Source organism: Urocitellus parryii, chromosome 9, assembly GCF_045843805.1.
Source record: "Urocitellus parryii isolate mUroPar1 chromosome 9, mUroPar1.hap1, whole genome shotgun sequence".
NCBI lineage: Eukaryota > Metazoa > Chordata > Mammalia > Rodentia > Sciuridae > Urocitellus > Urocitellus parryii.
The window spans coordinates 33766658-33794128 of NC_135539.1; the positions used below are offsets into that span (position 1 = coordinate 33766658).

Here is a 27471-nt window from a genome sequence, read left to right on the forward strand (position 1 = left end):
TCATGGTGTGCAAGTACTTTATTTTTTAAACTTCTGAACCCACTGGCTGGCCTCAGAGCCAAAATAATACATGAGAATCAAACTATCAACTCTCACTGTTTAAACACCCAGGTGGTGTAAACACAGGCAAAGCCATAGGCTGAGGGAGCAGGAGTGGCCTTTGCTTACCTCCCGACCTGGCTCATCTTCATTTGAAGACGGAGCTCAGGGCTGCCCTTAGTACCCTGAGATATGGAAAAATAAACTATACACCTGTCATCTAAGTTCAGACCCAAGTGGTAGCAGGACAAGACCCTGAGGGGGGAAGGCTACAGTCCATTTAGGGTCTTCAAATGCCGTTGGATTCCTGCCCTTTTGGGGCCATTCTTAGGTGGCGTGGGTCGGGGAGCTGCTTCCACCTGGCTTCCCCACATTGCTGTCTTGGCAGTCCCGTAGTCTTGGTACGCTTCCCTGACTCCTGATCCTGCTGCCACTATGATCAAAAGTAGTTCCAACGGACTGTTGAGTCATCTTGAAGCTCATTAAATTGAGTACCCATCAGATTCCTGTCAGTGGGCATCCAGTGTACTGGCATCATGGAAGTTATTTGCGCATTAAGTTGGTTTAAGAATTAATGTATGAATTCATTGTTCTGGGGCCATTCCCAGGATACCTGATTACACCACATCTGTATTAGAGACCCCTTGTCCTGGACAGGAGAGACAGGCTGCTCTGTCGGCCACCATGCTGTCCAAGGCTCTCATCAGGATGTCTGGCATGTGGTCTGTCAGCATCTTTGGGCCTATGAGTATTTTGCTGAATTCTGCTTCATGTGACCACCTTGCTCTATACCGAGCAGCAGCCCAGCAGCCAAACCTTCAACAGAGAAGAAAATACTAGCTAGTGAGCGTTTCTTGAGTTTGGTCTCCAGCACACGCTTTCTTCCCCTGGTGGTGAGTGCAGACCTGCACACCCTCACACTCACCTCCCTGAGTTGCCCTCTTCCTCCAGGTAGATGATCCTGCCAGGAGGATACAGAGGCGGGTACTTGGGTGGAGAGTCAAGTGGGGAATCACTGGAGGAGCTGTATGCTGGGGACCAGTGTGTCAGCAGACTCTGCTCCCCAAGAAGAGGCTGTGTCAGGTCTCCCTGGTCACCCCCATCCAGTTCAGTTGGGAAGTTATCAGGGTTCCCTCCAAACAGTTCGTACCAGCAGCCTTGCAGCAAGATCTTGTACTGAGGGCGAGAACCAAGACAGAACATTGGTCCTCTGAGGATTTGCCACCCTTACCAGAGGGATCTCACAGGACTGCTAGGTGGCAGCAACCCTCGGGTTCAGGAAGTCCTCTCAGCCAAACCAGTGTTGGGTGCCTCTTGCGTGATAAAGCCAACATACTTGTAGCAATATTTAAAAACTATATTATGCATATTTTGATGAGAAAAATCACTATTTTGGTGGTGCTGAAGATGGGACCCCTGGGCCTTATGCCTTAATTCTTTTCATGAAATTTTGCAAATTAGTTTTACCCTGCCCTTAAAGATACTAGTTATTTTTTCTTTCTCTCTTTCTCAGGGTTGTGGGGAGCTAAAGATTGAACCGAGGGCCTTGCATATGCTCTTCCACTGAGCTACACCCCAGCCTTTAGAAACTACCCTCTAGGAAATTTGGAGAGGATGGCTGATAGAAGGATAATTTAGTTTTTTTCCTAATTAGCAACAAACCAAAAAAAAGTTGAAGTTAAAGAACTGAAGACACCTCTGCTGTATGGGCTGTGATGGAAGGGGGCCTCAGCTGTTTTTCAGGCACCTGAAGGCTATTTTTGCTAAAATCCCTGACTTCACTTGGGCTAACAAGTATCAAATGGGTGACTGGGATATGACCACTTGGCATCTCTGCCTTCATGTTGTGTCTTTCTCCTTTGCTGCCTTAATCTTTGGGTCAGATTTTACTCAGCTTTGCATATAGACATATTGATCATCTGAGAAATGTTTTGTCCAGAACTATAAGATTGATTTGACTTGAATTTGCCTAATGTCTGTGTCTGTCTGTCTCCCTACTCTAAGGCTAAAGACATATACCAGCTGCCATGATTGGAAAAACTGGACCATAAAAGGAATAAAAAGAGGTGGCACCTGAGTTCTGGAAGATCTTTACCTAATCTCAAAAAAGTCACGTGTTCCTCCCCTTTACTACCCAGTCTCTCGCCATCATTAATCCCATCTGTGTCTGTAACCCTGGCCCCCTTAAGTGGAGAAGCTGATTCATGAGCAAAGCTCCCTCTTTTCCATTCTTTGGCTACTGAATAAAGACTTATTTCTCCTGTCAAAAAAAGAAAAAAGTGGGCTGGGATTGTGGCTCAGTGGTAGAGTGCTCGCCTAGCACGTGCAAGGCCCTGGGTTCGATCCTCAGCACCACATAAAAATATATTGTGTCCAACTAAAACTAAAAAAATAAATGTTTAAAAAACAAAAGAAAAGAAATGATCATCTGCAACTCCATTATCCAAATAAGATCACATTTTGGAATTTGGTATATATTTTTCAAAATTTTTGTCAAAACCCAATCATACATGTCTATAAATAGCTCCTTGTCTCCTCCCTCTGCTCATATAATGTTATCTCCTCTAAAATTAATTAATTTATAGCCGTACTAGGGACTGAATCCAGGGATACTTTACCATTGAGTTACATCCCCAGCCCTTTTTAGTAATTTTCAGACAGGGTCTGAATTGCCCAGGCTGGCCTCAAACTTGCGATCCTCCTGCCTCAGCCTTCTGAGATGCTAGGATTACAGGCATGTTCCTGTTTTTTCAGTGCTGAGAATCAAACCCAGGGGTTGATGCATGCTAGGCAAGTGATCTACACTCCCAGCTTCTATCACTGTCTTTACAACTGCATAATATCTATAATGTGGACATAAAATCTGATTTAGCAGCCTTAAAATCTATTTTAAAATCTTATTTTCTTAACCACAGACAGTATTACCAAAAGCACCAGAATAGTCACAAAACAGGCCTAGGAAGTCTGGCAGAAGGCAAAACACTTCAATAGAACAGGATTATTCTGTTACATTACTTTCTAACTGGCATTTTGTGTACTTGCTTTAGCCATTTGCTTTCTTAGGTATCAAAGTCCTAGACAAAAATCTGTTCAGAGGGCAGCAATAGAATTTAGGGCAACAGCTTAAAGTGCCCTCCCTGAGGCTGAGTCCAGAGAGCTCCTGAGCTCCATAAGGCCTCTCCCTGCAGACCCTCTTAACACTGGTGCCCAGATTACCTTAGGCTTATTAGAGTGAGCAATCACTCGCAAGATCCTTTTCTTCAGATCTTCCAAGTTGGTCACACTTAACCTGTTTAGCAAAAGATGAGATTGAGACTCAGTACTCAGTATTTTCAACTACCCCAACCCACTGACCAACCATCCAGCACACTGACCTGGGAATCACATCCTTTCCCAGGACAAGTGACACAATGAAGTCCTTGGAGTATTCGTAAAGAGATTTGCTGAAAATTTTAAACAAGAGATGCCAAGTCAGTCTTCTGCAGTTTCAGAGAGAAAAAAGCAACACTGCCAGGTCAGTGGGAGGTTTGTATAGCTCTTCTCTGTCCTCCAGGGGGGGAGAAGTGGCTTGAGCCAGAGCAGCTCTCGCCAGGTTCTATTAGAGCCACACGGACATTCAATGAAGACTCCACAGCAAAGCGTCAGACTGGATCCAGAGAGCAGACCAAGGTACACGTTGACCTTTGGCCCTGCCACCCCACCTAGCAGAATCTACCTAAGAATGTAAGAGGCAAGAATGTAAGAGGACAGGCAGAAAGCTATTCATTGTGGTGCTACTTGAAAAGCAGAGGCTGGTCACCACCCAAACATCTGTCCACAGAAAACTGGGTCCAGCCTATAACCGTCCATTTGAGTTCTCTACTGCCGTGAGACAGGGTTCTGGGTACTGTTATGGTGCACTCAAAGATTATGCTGTTGGGGCTGGGGATGTGGCTCAAGCCGTAGCGCACTCGCCTGGCATGTGTGCGGCCCGGGTTCGATCCTCAGCACCACATACAAAGATGTTATGTCTGCAGAAAAACTAAAAAAAAAAATAATACTAAAAAATTCTCTTAAAAAAAAAAAAAGATTATGCTGTTGAAGTTAAAGGAATAAAAATGAGGCACAAGAGCAGGTATAATAGCTGCCTTTAAGAAGAGGGCCGGGGCTGGGGCTCAGTGGCAGAGCGCTTGCCTAGCACTTGTGAGACACTGGGTTTGGACCCTCAGCACCATATAAAAAAGTAAATAAAAAAAAAAGTTGAAGAAGATATGCTTGATATATGATAATAATGAAAAGTAAAAAATCATACATAGTTACTTCTGGAATGAAAGAAAGGACATTTTTGAGGGAACAGGATAGAAATTAAATTTCTCTGAAGGTATCTGCTCTGTAGGGTTGTCTCTGGAACCATGTTAACATTTTGTTAATGTAATAATTAACATAATTAGAACATAATCAAATAACACAAATAATCTCTAAAATCAAAAGCTGAATGAGATACATGAATCAGTTATTTCAAGTGACTTTAAACAACTGCAATTTGATCGTATATCCCTAGCAGGAGTAGATCCTATGAACAAACTAACTGCAAAGAACTGGAGCTACTTCTGATACTCACACTGTTGGAAACTACATTAGTGTTACTATTCTCAATCCCTGATCTCTGTGTTTATACACACACCAGGAGAAGGGTTTGAACAAAACCATTCCCTGCCTCTTTATGCTGAAAGGAGCCACAACTGACCCTGCATTACAGTCTCTTAAGTCCTGTTTTCCACAATAGGAACTGACACTCCTTGAAGTATGATTGATTCCAAATTTGAACAGAGAAAAAAAACCATTAAGGCCATTTTAAGCCCAAAAGTTTAGGAGAGTTTGTTTTACCAGAAAGTGAGAAAACTAGCCGACAACTGGGGTTGGTCAAAGGCTGGAGAAACCAATCTGAAGGGACACCCTGTGGCTGTGACCGTGGCCGTGGCCAGGACAGCTCATATGTTGACAGGCTAAGGAGTCAATGTGGGCCAGGGACTGTTTCCCAGAAGTGCTAGGTGGAAAGATCCCAGCGTTTATGTATCTCTCTTGAATTTCCTGTACGAACTACGTACCTCAAAGTAAGCAATATTTGCAGATAGGTTTTTAAATTTTCAACTAATTAACAGAGAAGGAATAACAGAAGCAGGCTATCACCATTTTACAACCTCCAATAAAAACCAAATCTCAGTAACAATCATTAGGGCTAACGCCATGGGAGGCAAGCAGACACAGCGCAGCTGCTGAGGCAATGCAACAGGAAGCACATCCCCACGATGTCATACGGACAGGAAGTGCACCCTGAATCTGATCAAATCCTTCAGTACCATTTTCAAAGAACTACAAACAACCTAGGTGAGACAGATAATGTTCAATGGCACTATGGATATATATCCAGAAGGGGACAAGTTCTTCAGCACACATGATGTGGTTTCTTCAACAAATACAGAAGAGAGGGAAAAATCTGTATGTTAAAAGACACAGGTACAGCTGGGCACAGTGGAGCACGTCTATAATCCCAGCGGTTCGGGAGGCTGAGGCAGGTGGATTGCGAGTTCAAAGCCAGCCTCAGCAAAAGTGAGGTGCTAAGCAACTCACTGAGACCTTGTCTCTAAATAAAATACAAAATAGGACTGGGGATGTGGCTCAGTTGTCAAGTGCCCCTGAGTTCAGTCCCTGGAACCCACCTCCCTCCAAAAAAAGACAGTTGCAAGGCAAATGTACCATATACAATGTAAGAACCTTGTTTTGGATCCTAATACAGACAAACCAATTGTAAAACATTCAGGAGATAGCTGGGGAAATGTGATTCTATTACTAGATATTAAGACACTATTAAAAAGAATCAAAGCTGGGTGGCTGGGTGCAGTGGAGCATGTGCCTGCAATCCCAGTTACTCAAGAGACTGCAGCTGTAGGATCACAAGTCTGAGGCCAGCCTGGTCAACTTGGTGAGATCCCATCTCAAAAAATAAAAAGGGCTGGGGATGTAGCTCAGTAGTAGAGTGCCCCTGGTTTAATCCCCAGTTCACCCCCCAAAGCAAAAACAAAACAAAATTACCAAGCCCTTTATCTTTTCTTCTTCTTTTTTTTTTTAGAGTTTTATACTTACATGGAAATCAGTTTCAGTTTGTGATCCCCCCTTTTCTCAGCCCCTAACCCCTTTATCTTTTACTTATATTAGGGTTATTTACAGATAAAATGATATGCTCTCTCAGATTTGCTTCCAAGTTAACTCAGCTGTGGGGGACGTGGGAAGTAGGGTGAAGGCACATAAAAAGATGAGCCATATGTTGATAGATTATTGTACTGAAGCTAATTAAACAGAAGCTCACACAATGAACTCTCTCTACATGAATTTTTGGGATGAGGTTTCAGGCCCACCTTAAACTCCTAGGCTCAAGTAACCCCCCACTTGCCTCAGCCTCGTGGTAGCTGGGACAACAGGCTTATACCACTGCACCAGCTATGCTCCCTACTCTGAGTTTTTAATTTTATTTAAAAAATTGTAGGGGCTGGGGTGTAGCTCAGTGGTAGAGCACTTGCCTACTACATCTAGGCCCTGGCTTCCATCCCTAGCACTGAGAGGGGGCGAAAAAAAAGGATCTTTTATCTCTTCACTTTTCTATATTTTCCCAATTTTCTATAATTAGGCACAAGGCCCTTTTTTATTCTCTTATTTTTTATTCTTAATTTGTCTTTTTTTTAACTGTGGTACAATTAAAAAAATAATCAGGGTGAAAGGTTACAGAGGACAGTCCAATCAGAATAATGAATCAGCAAAGAAAAATACTTTGCAAATTCATAAGAATGTCATTATTTATCCAGATCCATAGAATGTACACGTCCAAGAGACTCCCTAACACAAACTATGGATACTAGGTGACAGATGTGACAATGTAGGTTTATCAGAGGTGACAGGTGACAGCTGGGGTGCTGACAATGGGGGAGGCTTGCAAGTGTGGGGGAGACAGGGACTTTCTGTACCTTTGCTCAATTCCGCTGTGAATCCAAATCTGCTCTAAAAAATAGTCTATTATAAAATGAATCTTAGATTTACATCATTTCAGCTCAGGAGGCTAAAGCGGGAGGATCAAGTTCAAAGTTAGCCTCAGCAATTTAGTGAGGCCCTAAGCAACATAGTAAGACCCTGTCTCAAAAAACGGCTGGGGATGTGACTCAGTGGTTAAGCACACCTCTGGGTTCAATCCCTGGTTCCCCAAAAAAGATAAGTGGACCGGGCAGCCCCTGTTAAGCGCTGGACAGCATGGCATTACCTTAACAGCCCTCGGGGCGGGGAGAAGGCATAGGCCCGGACTTGTGGGTAGGAGCTCCGGAGCATGATGGCCAACAGGGCAGCTGCTCCTGCGCCCAGGCTGTGCCCCACCACAACCAGCCGGTATTCCTGGAGGATGAAGAGCAGAGTGAGTAACTGCGAACAACACACGGCTAAAGACAGGGGAAGGAAAGAACGAAACAGGATCTCACGGGAGCGACGCTGAATGCTTGGCTCAGAATCCCATCATTGATGAGTCGTCGGTAAATGTATCTGGCAGCCTGAGCAATGCCCTGAAACAGACAGGCAGGTCAGCACGGCTCACACACAGGACCCCACAGTGTGCACTCACTGCTGACTCCCTAATGACCTCCCCAACAGACCTGACCCAGCGGTCAGGGGCCCTCCTGTTCTCTGCTGCCTTCCTGGCACCTGGGCCAGACCTGGCATGAAACAGGTGCTCACTACATACATAGTCGATTATAAAATAAATTAAAAAAATAATCAGGACACCCTCAGGTGTGGGAGACCAACCTTACACGTGACTGAGTCACACTCCCTGGCTGGGTGCTGAGGTGCTCAGTCACAGAAAAGTGGCAGAGCTTTCCCCACCCTTCTTGGGTCTGAAGGTCGGTGTCTTGTGCCTGGGTGTGTCTTGCTACAGCCCCATGGGTGAAGCCTACGCTCACCTGTTCCTTTGTAATATAAGCCCTTGCCCTGTTTTTTTTTTTTTTTTTTTTAAAGAGAGAGACAATTTTTTTAATTTTTATTTTTTAGTTTTCGGTGGACACAACATCTTTGTTTGTATGTGGTGTTGAGGATCGAACCCGGGCCGCACGCATGCTACCGCTTGAGCCACATCCCCAGCCCCAACCCCTTGCCCTGTTTAGGATAGAATCTTCCATGGAAGTGCCTTGTGTGTTTCCCCTTCTCTTACTGTACCCGTGGGCATGGCCTACCCAGGTGTCAGTCAACCTGCTGACAGTGGACATCATGAAGATAGACTCCGCCCCCTGAAACCTGACCCCTTGCCTCATTTGAATAGCTTCTCCTCAGCGAGTGCTCTTGCTCTCTCTTTCTGTGGACCCTTAAGATTAGAGGAGCCATCACAGCGACCCCAAAGAAAAAGGTATTTGTGTCTCTTGTGTGGTTATTTTGCGCAGCCCAGTTAGCCCAGTCCAACTGGAGTGACCCCTGAGCCTTGTAGTCTCGAGAACAGAAACCGGCACCCAGGAGCACCCTCCCACGCCTGCACATACACTTCTGCAGCTTCCACTGTGGCTGCCTGGTGCTTTGCTGTGCGGACCTGTTGCAGTTTACTTCAGCCAAGTTCCTGTGGTCGGTCAGATTTTGATCATAAATGACTGACCACTTCTGAACAATGTTAAAGCTTACAATACAGTTATCTTTTAGTTTTATTTTTGGTACTGGGGATTGAACCCAGGGATGCCTAACCACTGAGCCACATCCCCAGTCCTTTTTATTTTTTATTTTGAGATAGGGTCTTGCTAAGCTGCTGAGGCAGGCTGAGACCCTCCAGTCTCAGCCTTCTGAGTCACTGGGATTACAGGTGTGTCATCATGTCTAGCTACAATACAGTCCTTAACCAATGACACTGAGTATCCCCTGGCTCTACAAAGGCCAAAAAAAAAAAAAAAAAAAAGTTCGTCAAAAGTGAGTTCTAGGAAGTTCAGGTTTGGGCTTAACTTCAAAGAATAAATTTTAAAACTTTCTAATACAGCTATTTAGCTATTTTACATCAGAGGCTCCTTGAATTATGCAGTCTCAACAGAGGAGACAACCCCGTTGGCCGGTCCACTTGTGGACAGCCTCCTCATGACAGTTTCTCTGCCAGGCCCCAGACAAGAGGGCCTTGCCCTGTCCTTGTGTGGCTCACAGTCTACGAGGAGGAGGGAAGGGGATCTGTTATAAGATGGGAGACTGATTGTGACCATCTCTACAACATCTGCAAATAAGATTGCATAATGTGCTAATTCTGCAAGCAGAACACCACACAGGATGGATCAATCGGAAGTGCTGACACTCAGACAGGGCTTCCTGACCCCAACTCCAGACTGCCCCACAGTTCCCTCTAGGCGCTGTTTATCAGGTTCCTACCCTTGGCCAGTTCTGCACACAGAGCCAAAGAGACCGTGGCACGTGGTAACAAGGGAATGCCGAGATGGCTCCCAGAGGCACGGGGCTGGGCTCTGACCACTGAGGACAGCGGCAGGGCCAAGAGCAGACAGCAGGCCTGGGGCAGCGGCGCCCCAGCCGGAGGACGAACTGTACTGGAGATGGCAACTGGTGCGAGGCAGAGGCCTCCGCTTGTGGTCACAGAAAGCCTTTCTCTTAAAAGAGCCCATGAGTTCTGAAGGCCTCCAGGGCTCCCTGAGGTGTTCAAAGTTCTTCACACACAGGATAACAGTTAAACTGCAGTCTTTTGTGAATTGATGCACAAAAGGACAGCTAAAGGTTAAAGAAAAAGTTCCCACTGGGAGTGTCGCTCCGGGGCAGAGCCCTTGCCCAGCACGCTTGAGGCCCAGGTTCGGTAGGTGCACAGCCCTCACTCACACTCACACTCGTGGATTTTAAAGTGATGACTACAGAAGTAGCACCTGTTCATAACAAGGATATAAAAGCAAGTCAAGTCCTTGCCTTCCTCTGACCTTTGGAAGTGAGTCATTCCAACTTTCCCTAAATGTTAACAAACTGCTCTGCAAACGTCATGAGTCATCAGGGAAATGCCAACCAAAACTACAGCGAGATGCCGTTTCACACCCCCCAGGACAGCTATCATCAAAGCCTGCAAATAACAAGTGCTGACGAGGACGCAGAGAAAATGTAAAATGCCGCAGCCACTGTGGGCGCACTTGTGCTTCCTCACCTTCAAACACAGGATCACCACACGACCCAGCAACTGCGCTCCGAGGTACCAACCCCAAGATTGAAACGAAAGGAGGAACTTGAACAGATGTTTGCACACCCATGTTCACAGCCATACTAGTCACAACAGCCAAAGGTGGACACACCTCAAGTGTCCACAGGCAGGTGAGTGGGTAGACGAAGCGAGCACAGCAGTGCGATGCACAATTGTGAAGATTTAAAAAGAACGAAATTTCGATACATTCCACAATGTGGACGGACCCTGAACACTGTACTAAGTGAAAGAAGTCAATTGCAAAAGGGCAAACCTGGACGAATCCACCTACGTGAGGTTCCCAGAACACACAAATCCAAAGAGACGACACAGGACAGAGGTTACCAGGGGCTGCAGAGGGGGCTGTTAGTGTTTAATGCGTACAGACTTTATGGTGGGGATGATAAAAAATTCTGGGTAGAGTGCTGGGGCTGTAGCTCAGTAGTAGAGCACTTGTGCAGCATGCGTAAGGCACTGGGTTTGATCCTCAGCACCACATAGAAATAAACAAGTAAAATAAAGGCATTCTGTCCATCTACAACTATAAAAAAATATTAAAAAAAAATCCTGGGTAGAGATAATGGTGATGGGTACACAGCATTATGCAAACACTTAATGCCACTGAACTGTACATTTACCAATGGTTAAAATTAGTCAGGTGTGGTGGTTCATGCCCCTAACCCCAGCAGCTTGGGAGGCTGAGGCAGGAGGATCACAAGCTGAAGGCCAGCCTCAGCAACTCAGCAAAACCCTTTATAAAAAAATAAAAAGGGCTGGGGATGTGGTTCAGTGGCAAATTGCCTCTGGGTTCAATCCCCAGTACCCAAAATATAAAACAAATGGTTAACATAACAAATATTATGTATATTATTATGTATATTTCACTATCACTAAAGAAATGAAAAAAATAGAACACTGTAAGCATGGTTTAAAAACCTAAGGCTGTGCTCCGTGCGTGGGGGCTTCTTTGTCCCATCAGGTGGTGCTCCTGTGCCCCACCCCACGGCACAGTGAGAAATGGAGGCCCTGGCTCCTGACACATCCACAGAGAACTTGTGAGATGGTGTGCGGCACTGCCAAGGTGTCCCTGCTTCTGTGTCAGGAGCTCTTTTTCTGCTGCTCTGTATTGCACAAGAGCTTTGTCACCGTGACAGTGGACTTTAATTAAGAGGGAAGGAAAGCCACAGCGTTTCTGGCTCACACGCCCAGTCTGACACTCCAATAACTATGTGGGTTCAGTAAGCTACTCCGCCTCTTTGACCCAGTTTCTAAAACACATATACACACGCTGCCCATAGGTCTGGTGCGGGGACCGCAACAGTAAGAACTAGCACTTGCTGTGCGGGGCAGCTGGCATGTGGTGACTGTCACTCTATTAGCGCTGACAGAACCTGCGACCCCACTGTACCTTGTGTGCCACACAGTCCTGCACCTCAGCCTCCAGGTGGAGGCTCTCGCTCTCTGCAGACAGATCGGTGAGGATGTCCTATAAAAAAGGCACAGACAGGAGAAGTATCAGCCTGTGGTGTGCACTCATGTCCTCTGAGGGATAGTGGGTGGCAGGCTCCTGGTCAGATTGCTTAGAAGGGACCCTGGGATGCTTGACCTCAGCAGAAATGCCCACGAGTCAGGCAGGCCCTGAGGCCTTGAGGGCAGCAGCTTGGAACAAGGCACGTACCTGAAGGGACTGTGGGTACATCCAAGTCATCCTATACCCAACAGACTGTACAGAGTCCACAGACCCTCAGAGCACAGAGCCTGTACCAGGTTTGTTTTTTTTATCTTATTTTTTTGGTACCAGAAATTGAACTCGGGGGCACTCAGCCACTGAGCCACATCCCCAGCCCTATTTTATATTTTATTTAGAGACAGGGTCTCACTGAGATGCTTAGTGACTCCATGTTGCCGAGGCTGGCTTTGAATTTGTGATCCTCCTGCCTCAGCCTCCTGAGCTGCTGGGATTGTAGGCAGGTGCCACCATGCCCAGCTCTATCAGGGTTTTGAACAAAGCACTGCTCCTGTCCTGAGGCCCACAGTCAAGAGCTAAACTCTGGCTGCTTGCTGGGACGAGGCTCCACACCTACACTGCACAAAGCCCCTCAGGTGACTTGCATGGGCTTCATACTAAAAGCAGCAGGAAGCATGGGCAGTTTTTGAAAAGGATGGGAAAGGACACACTGGGAAGATGAGAGCCGAGACAGGGACGGAGATAGGGCCTTTCCACTGTAAGAGGAGGCCTGGACAGAATGAGGGCCATGGTGCTGGGAACGGAGGACATGGCCAGAGGCTGGGGCTAGAACTTCACACAGAATGGACTGGGCAGTGACCAGAGAAAGCAAGGACAACTCCACTGTTTCTTCAGGAGCAACTGGGGGGTGCTGGCAGAGTGGGCATAAACAGGAAGTCCTGAGGAAGCTCAGGCCTGGGAGGGGGGAGGGTCCTGGGAGACCCAGATGGCCTTGAAGGTGCAAGTATGGAGTGCTGGGAACCAGGTGCGGGCACCCCAGAGTTGGTCCACAGCAGAAGAGGGCTGAGGGCACAAGCTGTGGAGTCTCAGTACATTTTATGGGTCAGCAGAGAAGTATGAGGAAGTGAGAGAGGAGTAGTCAAGAAGGAACCGGAAAGCACGACGAGAGGGAAGAAACGCTGCTCTGGGATGGAGACCACGGGAGGGGCCGCTGGGCAGGGGGAGACCAAGGGGGCCTACAGCTGCCTGGGGACTGGCAAGAGGACTGGGCCAGTGAGGAACCGGAAGAGGAACTTGGGAAGCATCATGTGACTTTCAACAGCAAGACTCAACTAGTCCTCTCTGGCTATGGGCACAGGAGATTTGAGGGGACGGTCCCTTGGGTTTGGGGCCTTGGCCACATATCCAGGCAAGTTTCAGAAGGGGAGCTAAACAGGTGCTCCTCTCAGAGCCCCCCAAGATGGGGACGAACCTGCTGGCATCTCTGCTCCCAACAATCCCACAGTGTTTTGAAAAGGGAGCATTTCACAATTCTGGATTTGCTTCCGCATTTTCTGTCAGGGCGTTTCCCTGTGGTTTTGCTGTTGCCTAACAACGTTTCCTTCATTTTGAGCCAGGGTGCCTAGCTGATCTGTACTCCCTGCTCCCAGCACAGTCGTCCGCCCCCGCCCCCGTCTAATTTGTCAGGGTCTAGTGTTACCTGGAGAGACATGGTCCCTCTCACAGCGACCACGACGGCCTCCTTCCTGTGGTCCAGAGCCACCAAGAAGGGCAGCTCATACACCTGAAGGATGAGAAACAGTGTGAGGCCTACATAATGGAAACATGCAGCTAATGATACAACGTTAGAACAGGTCTGCATCCCTTGCAATTGCCACAAGAAACCTGGAGGAACATCCACCTCGTCCTCACCAGCCAGGGCTCCACTTGACACTATACACCAAAGGCCTTCATTAAACACTCAACTGTCATGACCAGCGGTTTTCTTTCTTAGCCTCTCTCACCCCTGCCAGTAGGTCAAATCTACTGTGCAGCTCCCTGGTGGGTTCAAGGCTCACTTCACCTCCCTCATCTGGGTCCCGGCACCAATGATCGTTCATTCGATGGATAAATTCAGTCTTGTGCTGAGCAGCTACAGGCCATCCCTGGAGGCCAGGACCACAGGTGCTAGCCACCAGATTCTCAGGCTGCACTATCCTGTCACCTACTGAAGTCAGGTGAGACAGCATGGTATCTCTGATGAACCCTGGTTGTTCTACCTTGTGTTAAACCTGGGTTTTAAACCTGGATCCATGGACTTGTATGAGATTCAAGGGGGGTTTGTGAACTCCTGAAACAGTACACAAGAATTGGGGTGTGTGTGTCTCTCTGAATTATATAAAGGATAATTCCTAATTTCCACTGGAATCTCAAAGGACTCTAGGACGCAAAATTAGTTAAGAGCCCCTGTTTGATACTGCACCTTGTCATGAAAGCTTATGTGAATGAAGTCCCTGTATTGTAGCCTCGTCGTTTGCAGGATGGAGCTGAAATGGCAGTTGAGCTGATCACCTCCAACCAAGTCATATTCTGTTGTTCTGCTTCTGCAACTAAAAAGAGGGCAAAGAGGTTACGGAGGAGCTGTTCTGAGCTGAGGGAGACTATGCAGAAGAGTTGGGGCTGCAGATGGTGTGCAGTGGCACAGCTCTTGCCTTCCACGCACGAGGGCTGGGTTCTGTACCCAGCATGCAAACAAAAAAGGGAGCTGTGACAACCACAGTGAAAAGTACCATCCCCGGTGGAGGAAAAATCATGAAGAGGGATATTACTGATTGCAAATTAGTTAATAATCAGAGATAAACTTCTTCAATTTTATTGGAGGTCTGTAAAAGAATGTCCTGAGAAAATTCAGGCTGAAGTAAAAAAGCATGGAGTAATAAGTAAATCTTGAACGGTTCAGGGAAAAAGAAATATGCCCATGGAGAGAGGCTGACAGAGTACACATGGGATGAGTCAGAACTGGTGGCTCCAGATAAAGGATTGAGGGATGTCTTTGGTCACCTTTGTTGCTTTTTTTTTTTTTTTTTCCCCTTCAGTACCAGAGATCAAACCCACCAGGGATGCTCTGCCACAAAGATATATCCCCAGCCCTCCCCTTTTTACTTTGAGATAGGGTCTATGTTAAGTTGCCTAGGCTGGCCTTGAACTCAATCCTACCACAGCCTCCTGAGTGGCTGAGATTCTAAGGTGTGTGCCACCATGACCAACTTGAAAACTTCTGATTTCAAAATAAAACATTTTTTTTTTTTTTAAAAAAAAGGACAAATGTGGACATGGAAGCCTCACCCCAAGCCAACCTACCAGTCACCTCCAATCTTGCACAGTCCTGTAAATGGGTTTCTATAAATGTAGAGAGGCCACCCATAGGCAGCTGCTGCAAACTGCATATAATGATGGCAATTTTCTAATTCTGCATCCAAATCAGCTTCCTGTAAGAGAAGGGGAAAAAAAAAAAAGCTTTCATTTAGAGGAACTCATTACAGGGAGGATGAACACACTAAGATCTTAAAACTGAGAACTCTAATTCCTGATTCTTCCCACTCTTTCCTCACTGACCAGAACTCTCAGAGAACTTCTGCAGGGAAAATCAATCCTTAAATACAGACTAGATGGACCCCAAAACGCAGGGAGTACGGAGGGAGCTAACATCAAAAAGACCGAGGATTCTTCTGACTCTTGCCTGGAGACATTAGCAAGGTTCTAACTGCAAGAGGTACTGCCAAGAAATGGATGTTTCAGCAAGGAGCAGGGAAACACAAGTAGTCTGTTTGCAGTTTTCACTTTTGAAAACATAAAAATCTATGGCAGATGGGGCTAGGGCTCAGCAGTAGCCCACTTGCCTGGCATGGGTTTGATTCTCAGCACCACGTATAAATAAATAAAGGTCTATCAAAACTAAAAAAAAAAAAAAAAAAAAAAAAAAAGAAAATTAAAAAAATCTATGGCAGAAAACCACCATAAAGCAAAGATGAACTATTTCTATCCCTCAGAGAAGAAAGCACGCACCCCCAGGAGGTAGGAACCAGGCTCAAGTCCCACCCTAGAAGGAATTTTTCTGGTACACAGAATCCAACAGTGAGTTTCCTAAAACAGAGGGCCTTGAAAACATGATGGATGGTAAATTGGCTGAGAATGGGCTCCCACCTCCTGGACTCCAGATGAGGAGCTGCCTCACAGACAGGTGATAAAGTACAAGGAGAAGCCACAAACTGGATTCAACTGCTATTGAAATTGCTTGTGGCTAATTGCGTTATCTTTGAAGATCAACACAGAGGTGTGAGTGTCAAAACTGTCAATCCAACAGAAATTCAGGATTACCTGGGAGTCCCCTGGGGAGTGGCTGATCACCTCACTAGGCTCCTGGCTGTTGCTCACATTGTCCTGTTGCTGGTGGAGAAGGGCGAGACCCGCCGCGATGTCACTGGGCACCAGATCTGTGTCCTGGGAAAGAAATCAAAATGGCCTGTCATTAAAACCCAGCAGGAACTACCCAGTAACTCCTTAAAATTCATTTTATACTGTTCACTGGCACATGTGGACACACATAGATATAATGACATGTACAAGTCATTGAAGAAGCAATTTCCTTGTAGGACTCTTTCTATATGTGACCTTAATATTTTTTCTTATCTTGTTCTCAGACAAATCTATGATTATTCGTTTTAAAACTTCCTCTTCAAGTGACTTAACTATTTCTAGTCTATTTTAAATCTTTTATAAAGTCGAGGAGTAAATGGGTAAATCCTCCACCATTTTAGTAATGCACAATTTGAACCCAAGCTTACATCATCATTTCAAGTTGGTGTGAAAGTTTTTTTTAAAAGTATTTTTTTAGTTGTAGATGGACACAATATCTTTATTTTATGTATTTATTTTAATGTGGTGCTGAGGATCAATCTTAGTGCCTCATGCATGCGAGGCAAGTGCTCTACCACTGAGCCACAACTCCAGCCCCGTTGTGAAAGTTTTGTTAAAACAGTCTACAGCAGAGATTTACGAGGCTGAATGTATGCTTACTGGGTGCAGCATACAGTAAAAGAAACCCCAAACAAGAAAAGCAACAGAGCTGTCCTCTGGAGTCTGACCTTACCCCTTACCCTTTTTCTTCAGGACAGATATGGAGGAGCAGAAGTCCTCTACCAACAGCAGGCACTTCTAGCACACAAGAAAGGACCATGTACTGGTCATTGGGCCTCTGGGTCATCAATTCTGCCTATGATGAAGAATAAGAAATCCTGAGAATATCCAGCTTCTCTTCTTCCTCCTTCTAAATATCTTTAGATATTGGCTGAAGCACTCCTTCAAGATTCAGGGGAACACCCTTCTCTAATCCCCTTGAGGCTGCTGTGGCCTGGTGTCAGGCTCTGGGGCCAGCCCTGAATAGTACAAAGTTGGGCACCACTGAGAAGTGAGAGAGAGAGACAGGAAGGTATGGAGGATGTCGACACTTTTCCTCCTTACTTGGTCTCAATATAGAAAAGAACAGCAGTTTATCAGAGAACATTACATGAAAAGACAAAATCACACACCAAATACGAAAGAAAAACAAATATTTTCAAATCAGTAGAAGGCTCTAGAATGACATTCTTTTGTACCGCCTCACTTCAAGCTTTCTTTCAAAAGTAGAGTAGTCTATCATTTCTATCATGATATGAAGTGGTAAGAAATCACAGGTATTACCCTGGATGCATGACTCTGCCTATGCAGGTAGGTATCCACTGAGTCAGCTGGACAGAGGATGTATAAGAAGACAACTAGAAAATCATTCTCGAAATGTACAGCTTCCTTATTTAGTTCCTTAAAAATGAATTCAAGATCTTGACAGTATAAACCAGTGAAACACATCTGTAATCAAAGCTATTCAGGAAGCTGAGGCAGAAGGATCAAAAGTTCGAGGACAGACTTGGCGACTTAGTGAGACCCTGCCTCAAACATAAAGTAAAGAGTGCTGGGGATATGGCTCAATGGTAGAGCACTTTCCTAGCATGTGTGAGGCTCTGGGTTCCATCTGCAGTATTGGAAAAAATCTCTCAACAATGCAATGAACAGGTGTCAATGACAGGACGCACCTGACTAGCGAGATAGAGTTTGAGATAGCCTGGCCCCTGCAGTTAATGGCTCCCCAGAGCATTCATCCCAGACACAGTGTCTGCCCCCCCACCCCATGCCCAAAGGTTCCAGGTTCTCAAATGCCACTATGGAAGACTAGGGGGCTCAGCTCAAGATGCAGTGCGCTCATCTTCACAGAGAAGCATTTACTGAAACAGAAGAAAGGGACCAAACCATATCCCTTCAGCTTACTGAAAAGTAGGTTGAGAAAAGCTCTGCCGTACTCGAAAAAGCAACTCGAGTATGGTCGTCTTTCCCAATGCAACAGCACAAGAACTTGATTCTGGTTTCCCACACGCTTGTAGCTGCTGTCTTGAGGCCATTAAGTAACTGGCTTGAATCATTACTATCCGGGTGACTGGGACCAGCCGAGGAATATGGGGCCATTTTCCCCCCCAGTGGGTCAAAGACAATGATAATGGTGACCACCGTGGCGGCGATGATGATCCAACTGCAAAACAGAGAGTGGAAAAGGCTCAGTGACGGTGGGCCCCACCTCCAGATGGCTCAGCCCCTGCATCTCTACAGAGGTGCTCCTTCCCGAGGAGGATGTGGATTTCCCAGATCCTGACTGAGGCGAGCAACTCAGTTCTTCAAGAAAGTTCCTCATAGCTAACCCAGGCCCCATAAAGATTAGAGTAGTAAAAATAAAGAAACAAAGGAAACAGAACTATTTGGTGGGCAGAGCTGCAGTATGAACCCAGAAGCAGCTGGAACTAGCTCTTCACAGCACTACCTTTACCAAAAGAATTTCCATATTGTGCGCTACCCCATAGTTCTTTTGTTCATGTGTTTACATATTTCTAGGTTGCCCCACTGTGCGCTTGCGCCCCACCGAGTTCATGGAGTATGCTGCTGGGAAGATGCATATGGGTGAGGAGACTCTGCTGCCCCCTGGTGGTATGGCTGAGGAAAGGCAGCAACAGCAGGAGCCCATTATTCAGAACAGGAGGAGATGGAATTAGATCATCTGTCAATTTTTAGCTTAGAATATATGAAACCATATTATAAACCTTACTACAGTATTATTCCCTGATGCCACTCCTGTCACTCTATTTTTTCTCATCCTACTTTTAGTTTTGGTCGTCTGTAGTCTTCCTTTTTAGAAGAGAGGGAATTCAAAAAAATGAGAACCAGTAAGAAATAAAACATCGACAAATATATAAGGGAAAACGAATTATTTCTCATGTACAAACCAGTGTCTCTTAAGGTTCCATGAGTCACTCAATCTGATTCTAATTCTGCTAGGAAGCCACTGGACACTGGGCTACCTGTCCTGTTTCTCAGAAAGACTTGTTCACCTGCCTCCCAAAGGCATCTGTGATGAGAAAAAAACTAAAAGAGAAGATAGAAGGCCTCACCTGACAACGACGGTTGCTACAATGCCATTCACAACAGTCCTGTCACACTGGACGCCCTCTGCTACCCAGGCTGCCCCCAGAGAAGCCCAGACCATCTCCGGCAAAAAGAGCGCTAAGCGGATGTATAGCAGCTTAGACATCGACTTCCGTGGTCCAGGGTTACAAATGGTTCCTGAAATACAGAAAATAACCAAGGGCTCACTTACCTCTTCAGAGAAGAGCTTTCCTTCCACATAAGTACAGCTAAGGGGGCACACATCTGTGCACACCCACACCCGTCTTGGTAAGCATTGCCCTCACTGGAGAGCAGCTGACAAGGTGAAGCCTGACTCACGACAAAAAGCCTGATTCATTTCTCAGCTTCAATGGGGGTTAAAGCTCTAACTGGGGTGAACACATAATCAATCACTGCCCAAATGGAGAGAATTCTGAGAGCAAAAGGGGACACTGTTAATAATCAGGCTGGGGCAACAGGCACGCCATAGGGCTGTCCCAGACCAGCAGGATACAGTCCCTCAGGTTCTTTTTATGTTTTGCTTTAATTTGGACCAGGGGATTGATCCCAGAGGTGCTTTACCACTGAGCTACCTCCCCAGCACTTTATATTTTTATTTTTATTTATTTATTTATTTATTTATTTTTTAAAAGAGAGAGTGAGAGGAGAGAGAATTTTTTAATATTTATTTTTTAGTTCTCGGCGGACACAACATCTTTGTTTGTATGTGGTGCTGAGGATCGAACCCGGACCGCACGCATGCCAGGCGAGCGAGCTACCGCTTGAGCCACATCCCCAGCCCAACTTTTTATTTTTTGAGACAGGGTCTTGCTAAGTTACTTAGGGCCTCACTAAGTTGCTGAGGCTGACCTCAAACTTGAAATTCTCAAGGATTACAGGTGTGCTTGCCTGGTGCATTGCCCAGGTTCTGATAGTCAGAAAAACAAACTCCACACTCACAGAAAATTGTGTTGTCCAAAGCACCATTCTAAACCCTGTATGTCTGTTATTCTTTAATCTTCATGAACTGTGATTTAGTCATTATACCATTTTACAAATGAGGAAACTGAGACTCAGATAGAGTAAGAAGTACTTTCTGAAATATAATCTGGGTCTGTAAGATGGGGGGACAGGGGCTCTTTGACTTGTGGTCCTCACTTTGGGGAAGTGAACTACTCTTTTTTGTTTAGTGCTAAAGATGGAAGCCAAGGTCTTTCTCATGCTAAGCAGGAGCTCTACCACTGAACTATACCCCTGTTCCCGGAAGTAAAAAGTCTGATGTGTGGGACCCCTTGAGGAGGGCTGATATTGAGACATGACATTTTTATTGTATTTGTAAAACAAATCCAAGTATCAGTAGAGGTCTTCAGTAGAGGTTCCCGAAATACAGAAAATAACCAACGGCTCACTTCCCTCCTTAGAAAAGAGCTTCCCTTCCACTTAAGTACAGCTAAGGGGGCACACATCTGTGCACACATGCTAGGCAAGTGCTCTACCACTGTGTGTTTAAATTCTTGATGTAAAACATCAACTCCTTTTGGGAAAAAGTGGAGATACACTTATCTAAGTAACATAAAAATACCAAATGATTAAAAAACAAAAACAATATTGAAAAAAAATCTAAGATCTAAAGAATGACATGGTAAAGAAATAGTCTTTAAATTTCAAAAATTATCCTCTGTTAATATTTTTAAGTGAGAATTAGAGTCTCACTTAAAAACATTAGGCATTCTCTGGACTCATTTGTGGCACAAAGACAAATTTTATAAAATAATTGTTTCTAATAGTTCTCTCTCTCTGAGGGACAGATAAAGAAGCAGATCTGTAAAAACAGTTCCACATAACTGACCCTCCTAGAGAAACAGAAAACAGTACCCTGACACTGCCTCCAGGGGAGCTGGGACCCTCAACAAGAACGTGTCTTAACACCGTATGTCCCAACGCTATCTGAAACGCCAACAGTGACAACAGCTACAAATGCTGCATTAAAGAAATACACACATAGACTAGGAAGCAAAATGGAGTGCTTCAGATTAAGGTTCCAGAAAAGACATGAGACACTGAAGGTCCCTTTCCATAGTTACACCTGCCTAAGAGGAAAGTGAATGTGCAAATAAAGATAGAGTCTTCCCAGTCTCTCTTTTTTAAAAAATATTTTTCTCAGTTGTAATGGACCTTTCTTTTATTTATTTATATGTGATGCTGAGAACTGAACCCAGTGCCTCATACATGCTAGGCAAGTGCTCTACCACTGAGCCACAGCCCAGCCCTAACCAAAGCCTCTTATAGTAGATATGAAGTTAAACTAGTACATCCACACCTTGCAATACTGCTCAGCAATAAAAAGATAAACCAACAAGGCGTGGTGGCACACACCTGCAATCTCAGCTACTCAAGAGGCTGAGGCAAGAGGATCCCAAGTTCAAGGCCAGCCTCAGCAACTTAGTGAGACCTGTCTCAAAATAAAGAAAAAAGGGCTGGGGACATAGCTCAGTGGTAAGGTCCCTGGATTCAACTGCCAGTGCCACTGAAGAAAAAAAAGAAATGACTCAATAATAGTGATCGCTCCCAACAAAGCTATGTATTTACAACCAAGAAAAAGAGGATCAGTCTCTTGGATAAGGATGACTCAATTATTTTGTTCCAAATACTCCCTCTACAACGTGTGATATTTCTTTCAGAGAACATCAGTGTAAAGCTAAATACATATTGTCTTTCTGCTCAAATGACAGATTAATTACTAAGACTTGACTAATAAAACAAAAGGGGCAATGGAAGTTATCCTTGTACCAAGAATTAAAGTTACCAATGTGTTAATTATTTTAAAATAGACCTGAAATTAAAATGTAAAAACAAACAAACAATACCCCCCCCCCACACACACAAATATACACACCTCACTGAATCAGTAGAGGTAAAATGTTCAAATAGGTCAAGTTGATAAAAACTCAATTTTAGGGTTGAGGTGTAGCTCAGTGGTAGAAAACTTGTCTAGCAGCATAATACCCAGGAATCCACCCCTAGTCCACAAAATAATGGTGGTGATGATGATAATAAAAGTAAATTTTAAGCATTCCTTCCACCCCGGAACCCCAGTCCTCAGTTCCCTTCCCTAGAAGTAAGCCAGTAGCTGTGTCTCCTTCAGGGAGAGTCTGCACATAAACAAACACATATTACATTTTGTGGAAAAGAGCAGCAAACAACATACAATGTCCTGGACCTTAGCCCACATGAAATCACCCTTTACTGTTCACAACTTATTTTCTCTTTCTTTTTCCCCCCACCACTGTGCAACTTGCTTCAGTGCCAGCAGCCTAAAGGCAGAGGTCACCAGTGGTTCTGGGCTCGTCTGCCCTGGGCTGGGCACTATCAGAGGTCCAAGGGAAGGGGCCTGCCACAAATCCAAATCCAGGAATCACTTTCTCACGTAAAGGAGCACAGCAGACCACGACAAGGATGAAGTACAGTTCATCTAATCAGTAACCTTTGGATACACATAGTGTTATATGATGTTTTATTTCTAGGAACAGCATCTCAATGAAGATCCCTATAAGTGCACCTTTGCACAAGTCAATTATATAGGAAAAAAATAGATACACACACTCTTATTGCCATATTGGTCTCCCAAAGGACTCAACTAATTTACTTTCTCACCAACAAATGAGCTGCCTGAGGGCTGAGGATGTTGCTCATGGCAGAGGGCTCACCTGGCACGCTGAGGCCGTGGGTTCCACCCCAGCACGGAAAACAAAAAGAGCTGCCTGTTTCTACCCAGCATCACCATGCAAGGTTCTAAGGGATTTTATTTTGTGATTGAGGCTAAATATTTTATACATTTGAATTTGCTTTCTCTACTGCTCATGCTGTCTGCCTGTGTTTCTATTACCTGTGGGTTCCCTTCCTAGTCACTGTAGAAATCCTTATATACTGAGGAGTCTCTTTCTTTGTCTCAGGTGTTACAATTGCCTTTTCCCATTTGTCCTTTTTTTTTAAGCCTTTTTTATGATATTCATCACTGAAATTTCTATACTGTTTTTAATGACATTCAATAGTAATTACTTGTAATAACTTGGTAATTAAAAAAAAATTTTTTGGTACTGAAATTGAACCCAGAGATACTTTACCACTGAGCTACATCCCCAGCCCCTTTTTAAAATTTTTTTATTTTCGGCCAGGCATGGTGGTGCATGCCTGTAATACCAGCAGCTTGGGAGGCTGAGGCAGGAGGCTTGCAAGTTCAAAGCCAGCCTCAGCAACTTAGCAAGGCCCTACCCAACTTAGTGAAACCTAAGTTGAGGAGGCTGGCCTCAAACTTGTGATAATCCTGCCTAAACTTCTCAAGCCACAAGGATTACAGGCCTGTGCCACCACACCTGGCTACAAATTGGTAATTAAATTGACAAGTTCTTATAAGATATTGCTTTTAGTTTATCTGGGATACCTCTAGAAACAAATAACAGAAAAATCTAACTCAAACTGGTTTAAAGGCAGGAAGAACCTGTGCAGACTCAAAGGACAGGTCCTGAGAAGTAGATGGGAATCAGGCTTCTCATGGGGCTGCCTCCTCAGTGTGTGGGTAGAGAAGCAGCACCACCCAGGACAGCCATGCTGATCTCTCCTACAGCAGCAAGGAAGCACTTCCCTAGAACCTTCCAGCACATGCTCCTGACTTTCAGTGGCCCACACTGGGTCCCACATCCACTCCTAAACCAGTCACCCACATGTGAGGACCACCCTGAGCCTGGCTCACACCAGCTTTTCTCACACTGTTGGAATGTGAGGGGTGGGGATGGACTAAACAGGCTTGGTTAGGGGAGATGGTGGGGCAGGCAACCCACAACTACAGTATGACCTGCAGAGGACTCCTGGGGTCTGACTAGGGGTGTGATGGTGCAGGCATCATGTGAGCATTTAGGAGGAGTGAATAGGGGCACCCACCACAGAAATACAAACGTGTCCTGACACCACCAAAAACAGTAGAAAAACATTTAAGAGGAAAGGGAGTTCACACTTAACTGTTCCAAATCTGAACCTCCCATAACAGTTAGAAACTCAGTGGTTCAAATGGAATGTGACTTGACAAAAAGGGCATGTGAATTAGAAAACGCTATGTCTAAAATGACACCTGTCCAAATACTTTATCTTTCAGAAAATCGGCCTTGACTGGGAAGTGTCACTGCACTGGGAAGTGCCATGCTGTACACATTCAGTTTCTCCTTTCAGCATTTGTACCAATAAAACCCAGACTAGAGATCAACAGAGACCACAGAATGGAGACCTTCTTCAATCCAGACCCAACAGATCCACAGTTTGACTAAATACTGAAATACATAGAGCTCTGTTTTCTGTATATTCCCATCATAAATGAGTGCATGCTCTGCTTCTTAGTGATTCTGGAGCCCTAAGATCTTTTTCTTATTAAACACTTTACTAACATTTGTTTCAGCTGGTCATTCCTAACTGTCAGGACCTACACTCTATCACCCACTGTATAACCGTCCTTCCAGTTGGCCATCCACAATTGGACATATCTCACTGGAAGACTACAAGTTTAGCACATGCAAGGGCCTGGGGTCAATCCTCAGCACCAAAAAGGAAAAAAAAAGGATAATCTTTATATAATAATAATATAATCTTTATAAAGGATAATATATTTTTAGAGTAGACAATTATATTTTTAGAGTTGACAATTCTCCAAAACTGATATAAAAATAGCCAATAAGCACATGAAAGGATGGTCATCAAAAAATGCAAATCAAAACCATGAGATACAATTTCCTGCTCACTAGGATGCCTATAATCAGAAAGTCTGATAATAATGTGTTGGTAAGGATAGGAAATTAGAATGCTTATACACACTGATGTGAAAGCAAAAGGTGCAGCTGCTCAGAAGTCTGGCAGAAGTCTTGCCAAAAGGTTAAACTTAGAGTTACTACTTGACCTAGCAACTCTACTCCCAGGTACACATCTGAGAGAAATGAAAAGACACATCTATACAAAAACCTGCAAGCAAATGTTCAAAGTAGCATTATCTGTAGTAGCCCCCAATGGAAACCCAATGTTCACCAACCGTTGAGTGAGTAAAATGTGGTCTATCCTTCAATGTAACCTTATTCAGCCATGAGAAGGAATGGAATACTGAATGTGAATAACATGAATGAATCTTGAAAACATTATGCTAAGAAGCCAGACCAAAAGGCCAATTAAGGACAACTCTACTTCTGTGATGTCCAGAACAGGCAAATCTATGGAGACAGAATGTAGACTAGTGGATGCCCAGGGCTAGGTGAACTGGGGGGGGGGGGGGAGAGGGAAATAAGTGACTATTAATGGGTACATCTTTTGGAGATGATAAAAATATTCTGAGGTTGATTATGGTGATAGTTGCACAATTCTGTTGGGCAAAAACCATTGACTTGTGCACTTTAAATGGGTGAGTTGCAGAGTATGCAAATTTCATTTCAATAAGGTTATTTAAATAAAAAATAGGTAACAAATAGGAAACTACTACCTTTCATGCTGACACACACGATGGCCGAAACAGTACATATAACAACTGCCAGAAGGACCATGAGGACGATCAAGTAACTGCTGAGAAGAACTCCTCCAGCACAGTCTAGCTTCCTTCTGTGCATGACATACAAGGTCAGAACGCCAATCCACCTGTCCAGAAACAGGGAGGGTCAGAATTGGAATCCAAGGAGCAGCTTTGTAAAACATGATTCAAAGAAGTAAAGAAAGTTAATATTTTTCAAAACAAGGCTGACTGTGAAATACAATTTTCATCAATAAAAGATCAAGCAAGTCAACAAAAGAGCATGGCTTTCTATACTTTCCATGCTTATACCATTGTTCTTATTCTGTGCGTGCTATAATCCCTTTAAAGTCACAAATAAGCAAATATAATGTGAGCTGCTGGAGGAAATATGCAACTGGTAAGCCAAAAATTATGTGTTTGCTAAATTACTAATGAGAATTTGTACATCGGTGGTTTAACAACAAGCACACTATAATCTGCAGTATGTAATTCAAAACCAAGAGGGAAGGAACTAAACAGAAATGTAAAGATGTTCATGCTGAGCACAGATAAGACAGGAAAGGAGTTCTGTGGCCCTGTGACTACAATTTTGTAATTCAGTGCAGAACAATGAAAGACAGCACTGAACACCACAAAGTAATAATGACCCTGACCTATCCCTAGAGGTATTTTAGCAGAAGGCTGCGCAACACTTGGCAAGATCGCCTTATTACATAGATTCAAGCCCAGACCTTTAAGAAGTAGAACTTGGGGGCTGGGGATTGACCTCAGTGGTAGAGTGCTCGTGTGAGACCCTGGATTTGAGTCCCGTGACCACCTGGAGGAATTAAAAAAGAAAAAAGAAAAGAAAGAGGAAGGGGTACTGGACTAGATAACTGCTTTCTTCAGTTTTGTGAAATCAGGACTTCATGTCTAGAAATAACAGGGAAATGACCTCAGAAAACCTGGCCCTGAAAACTAGAAAGTTCCTGGGAAGTAGCTCATAACTCTTGTTTTCAAATTCCTTTCCCCTTGAGAATCTACTGTTTGAGAACGATGATATTACTCTTTGCCCACACCCTTTGCTAACTGACTTCATGCACCAGTGTCGCTTCCCATTGGTTCCACACTCCGAAAGACAACACTTGAGGAGTCTTTCTGCTTCTCGAGAAATTCTGCCACCACCGGCTCAAGAATGCAACGAAGGGCATTATTTTCCAACTTTCGTCTTGCAGGGGCAGGAGCTTTGCTCTCCCACGCGGAGTTAGGGAATGAAGCAAGTGCACCCGGCTCGAGAAGCAGAGCTCGAGGCAATGGTATTTGGTCTGCAACGAGGACCCCGCTCCCGTGTGCCAGGTCTCAGCGTTGCAACCGGGCGCTGCTCGTGCCCTGTAGCGCCGACGTCCGGGCCGCGCACCTGACGCCGACACCGCCTCCCCTGTCCCGGCTTCTGCAGTCAGCAGGCTGGTACTTTTGTCACTGTCTCAAGGGACAGCGCGCCCCCAGCCCATCCTCGGCGCGGTACAGTCGCCCGCAGAGCGGCCGCCCTTACCACAGCACTCGCAGGAACAGCTCGAAGAACCCGGGGAAAACCAAGTCGTCACTGGCGATGGCCCAGCGCCGGCCGAAAAGCACCATGCCCGGCATGGCGCAGGTCCACCAGCGCACGGAGCAGCTCCAAACCTTCCGGACTCCGCGGGCGAACCGACTCGCGACGCCGCGCAGGCGCCCACGAGG

General features: G+C 45.1%; 1 protein-coding gene across 1 annotated transcript; it reads right to left on the reverse strand.

The window, feature by feature from the left end:
- On the reverse strand, nt 1–27471 carry Daglb (diacylglycerol lipase beta). The gene is made up of 15 exons (XM_026404133.2): nt 27287–27471; nt 25729–25880; nt 19223–19394; nt 18054–18312; nt 16071–16193; nt 15054–15181; nt 14176–14302; nt 13414–13497; nt 11655–11732; nt 7539–7619; nt 7328–7455; nt 3414–3482; nt 3256–3328; nt 965–1215; nt 1–855 (listed from the first exon to the last, which is right to left on the reverse strand). The coding sequence occupies exons 1-15, from the start codon at nt 27379–27381 to the stop codon at nt 657–659; spliced, it is 2019 nt and encodes a 672-aa protein (XP_026259918.1). The 5' UTR covers nt 27382–27471; the 3' UTR covers nt 1–656.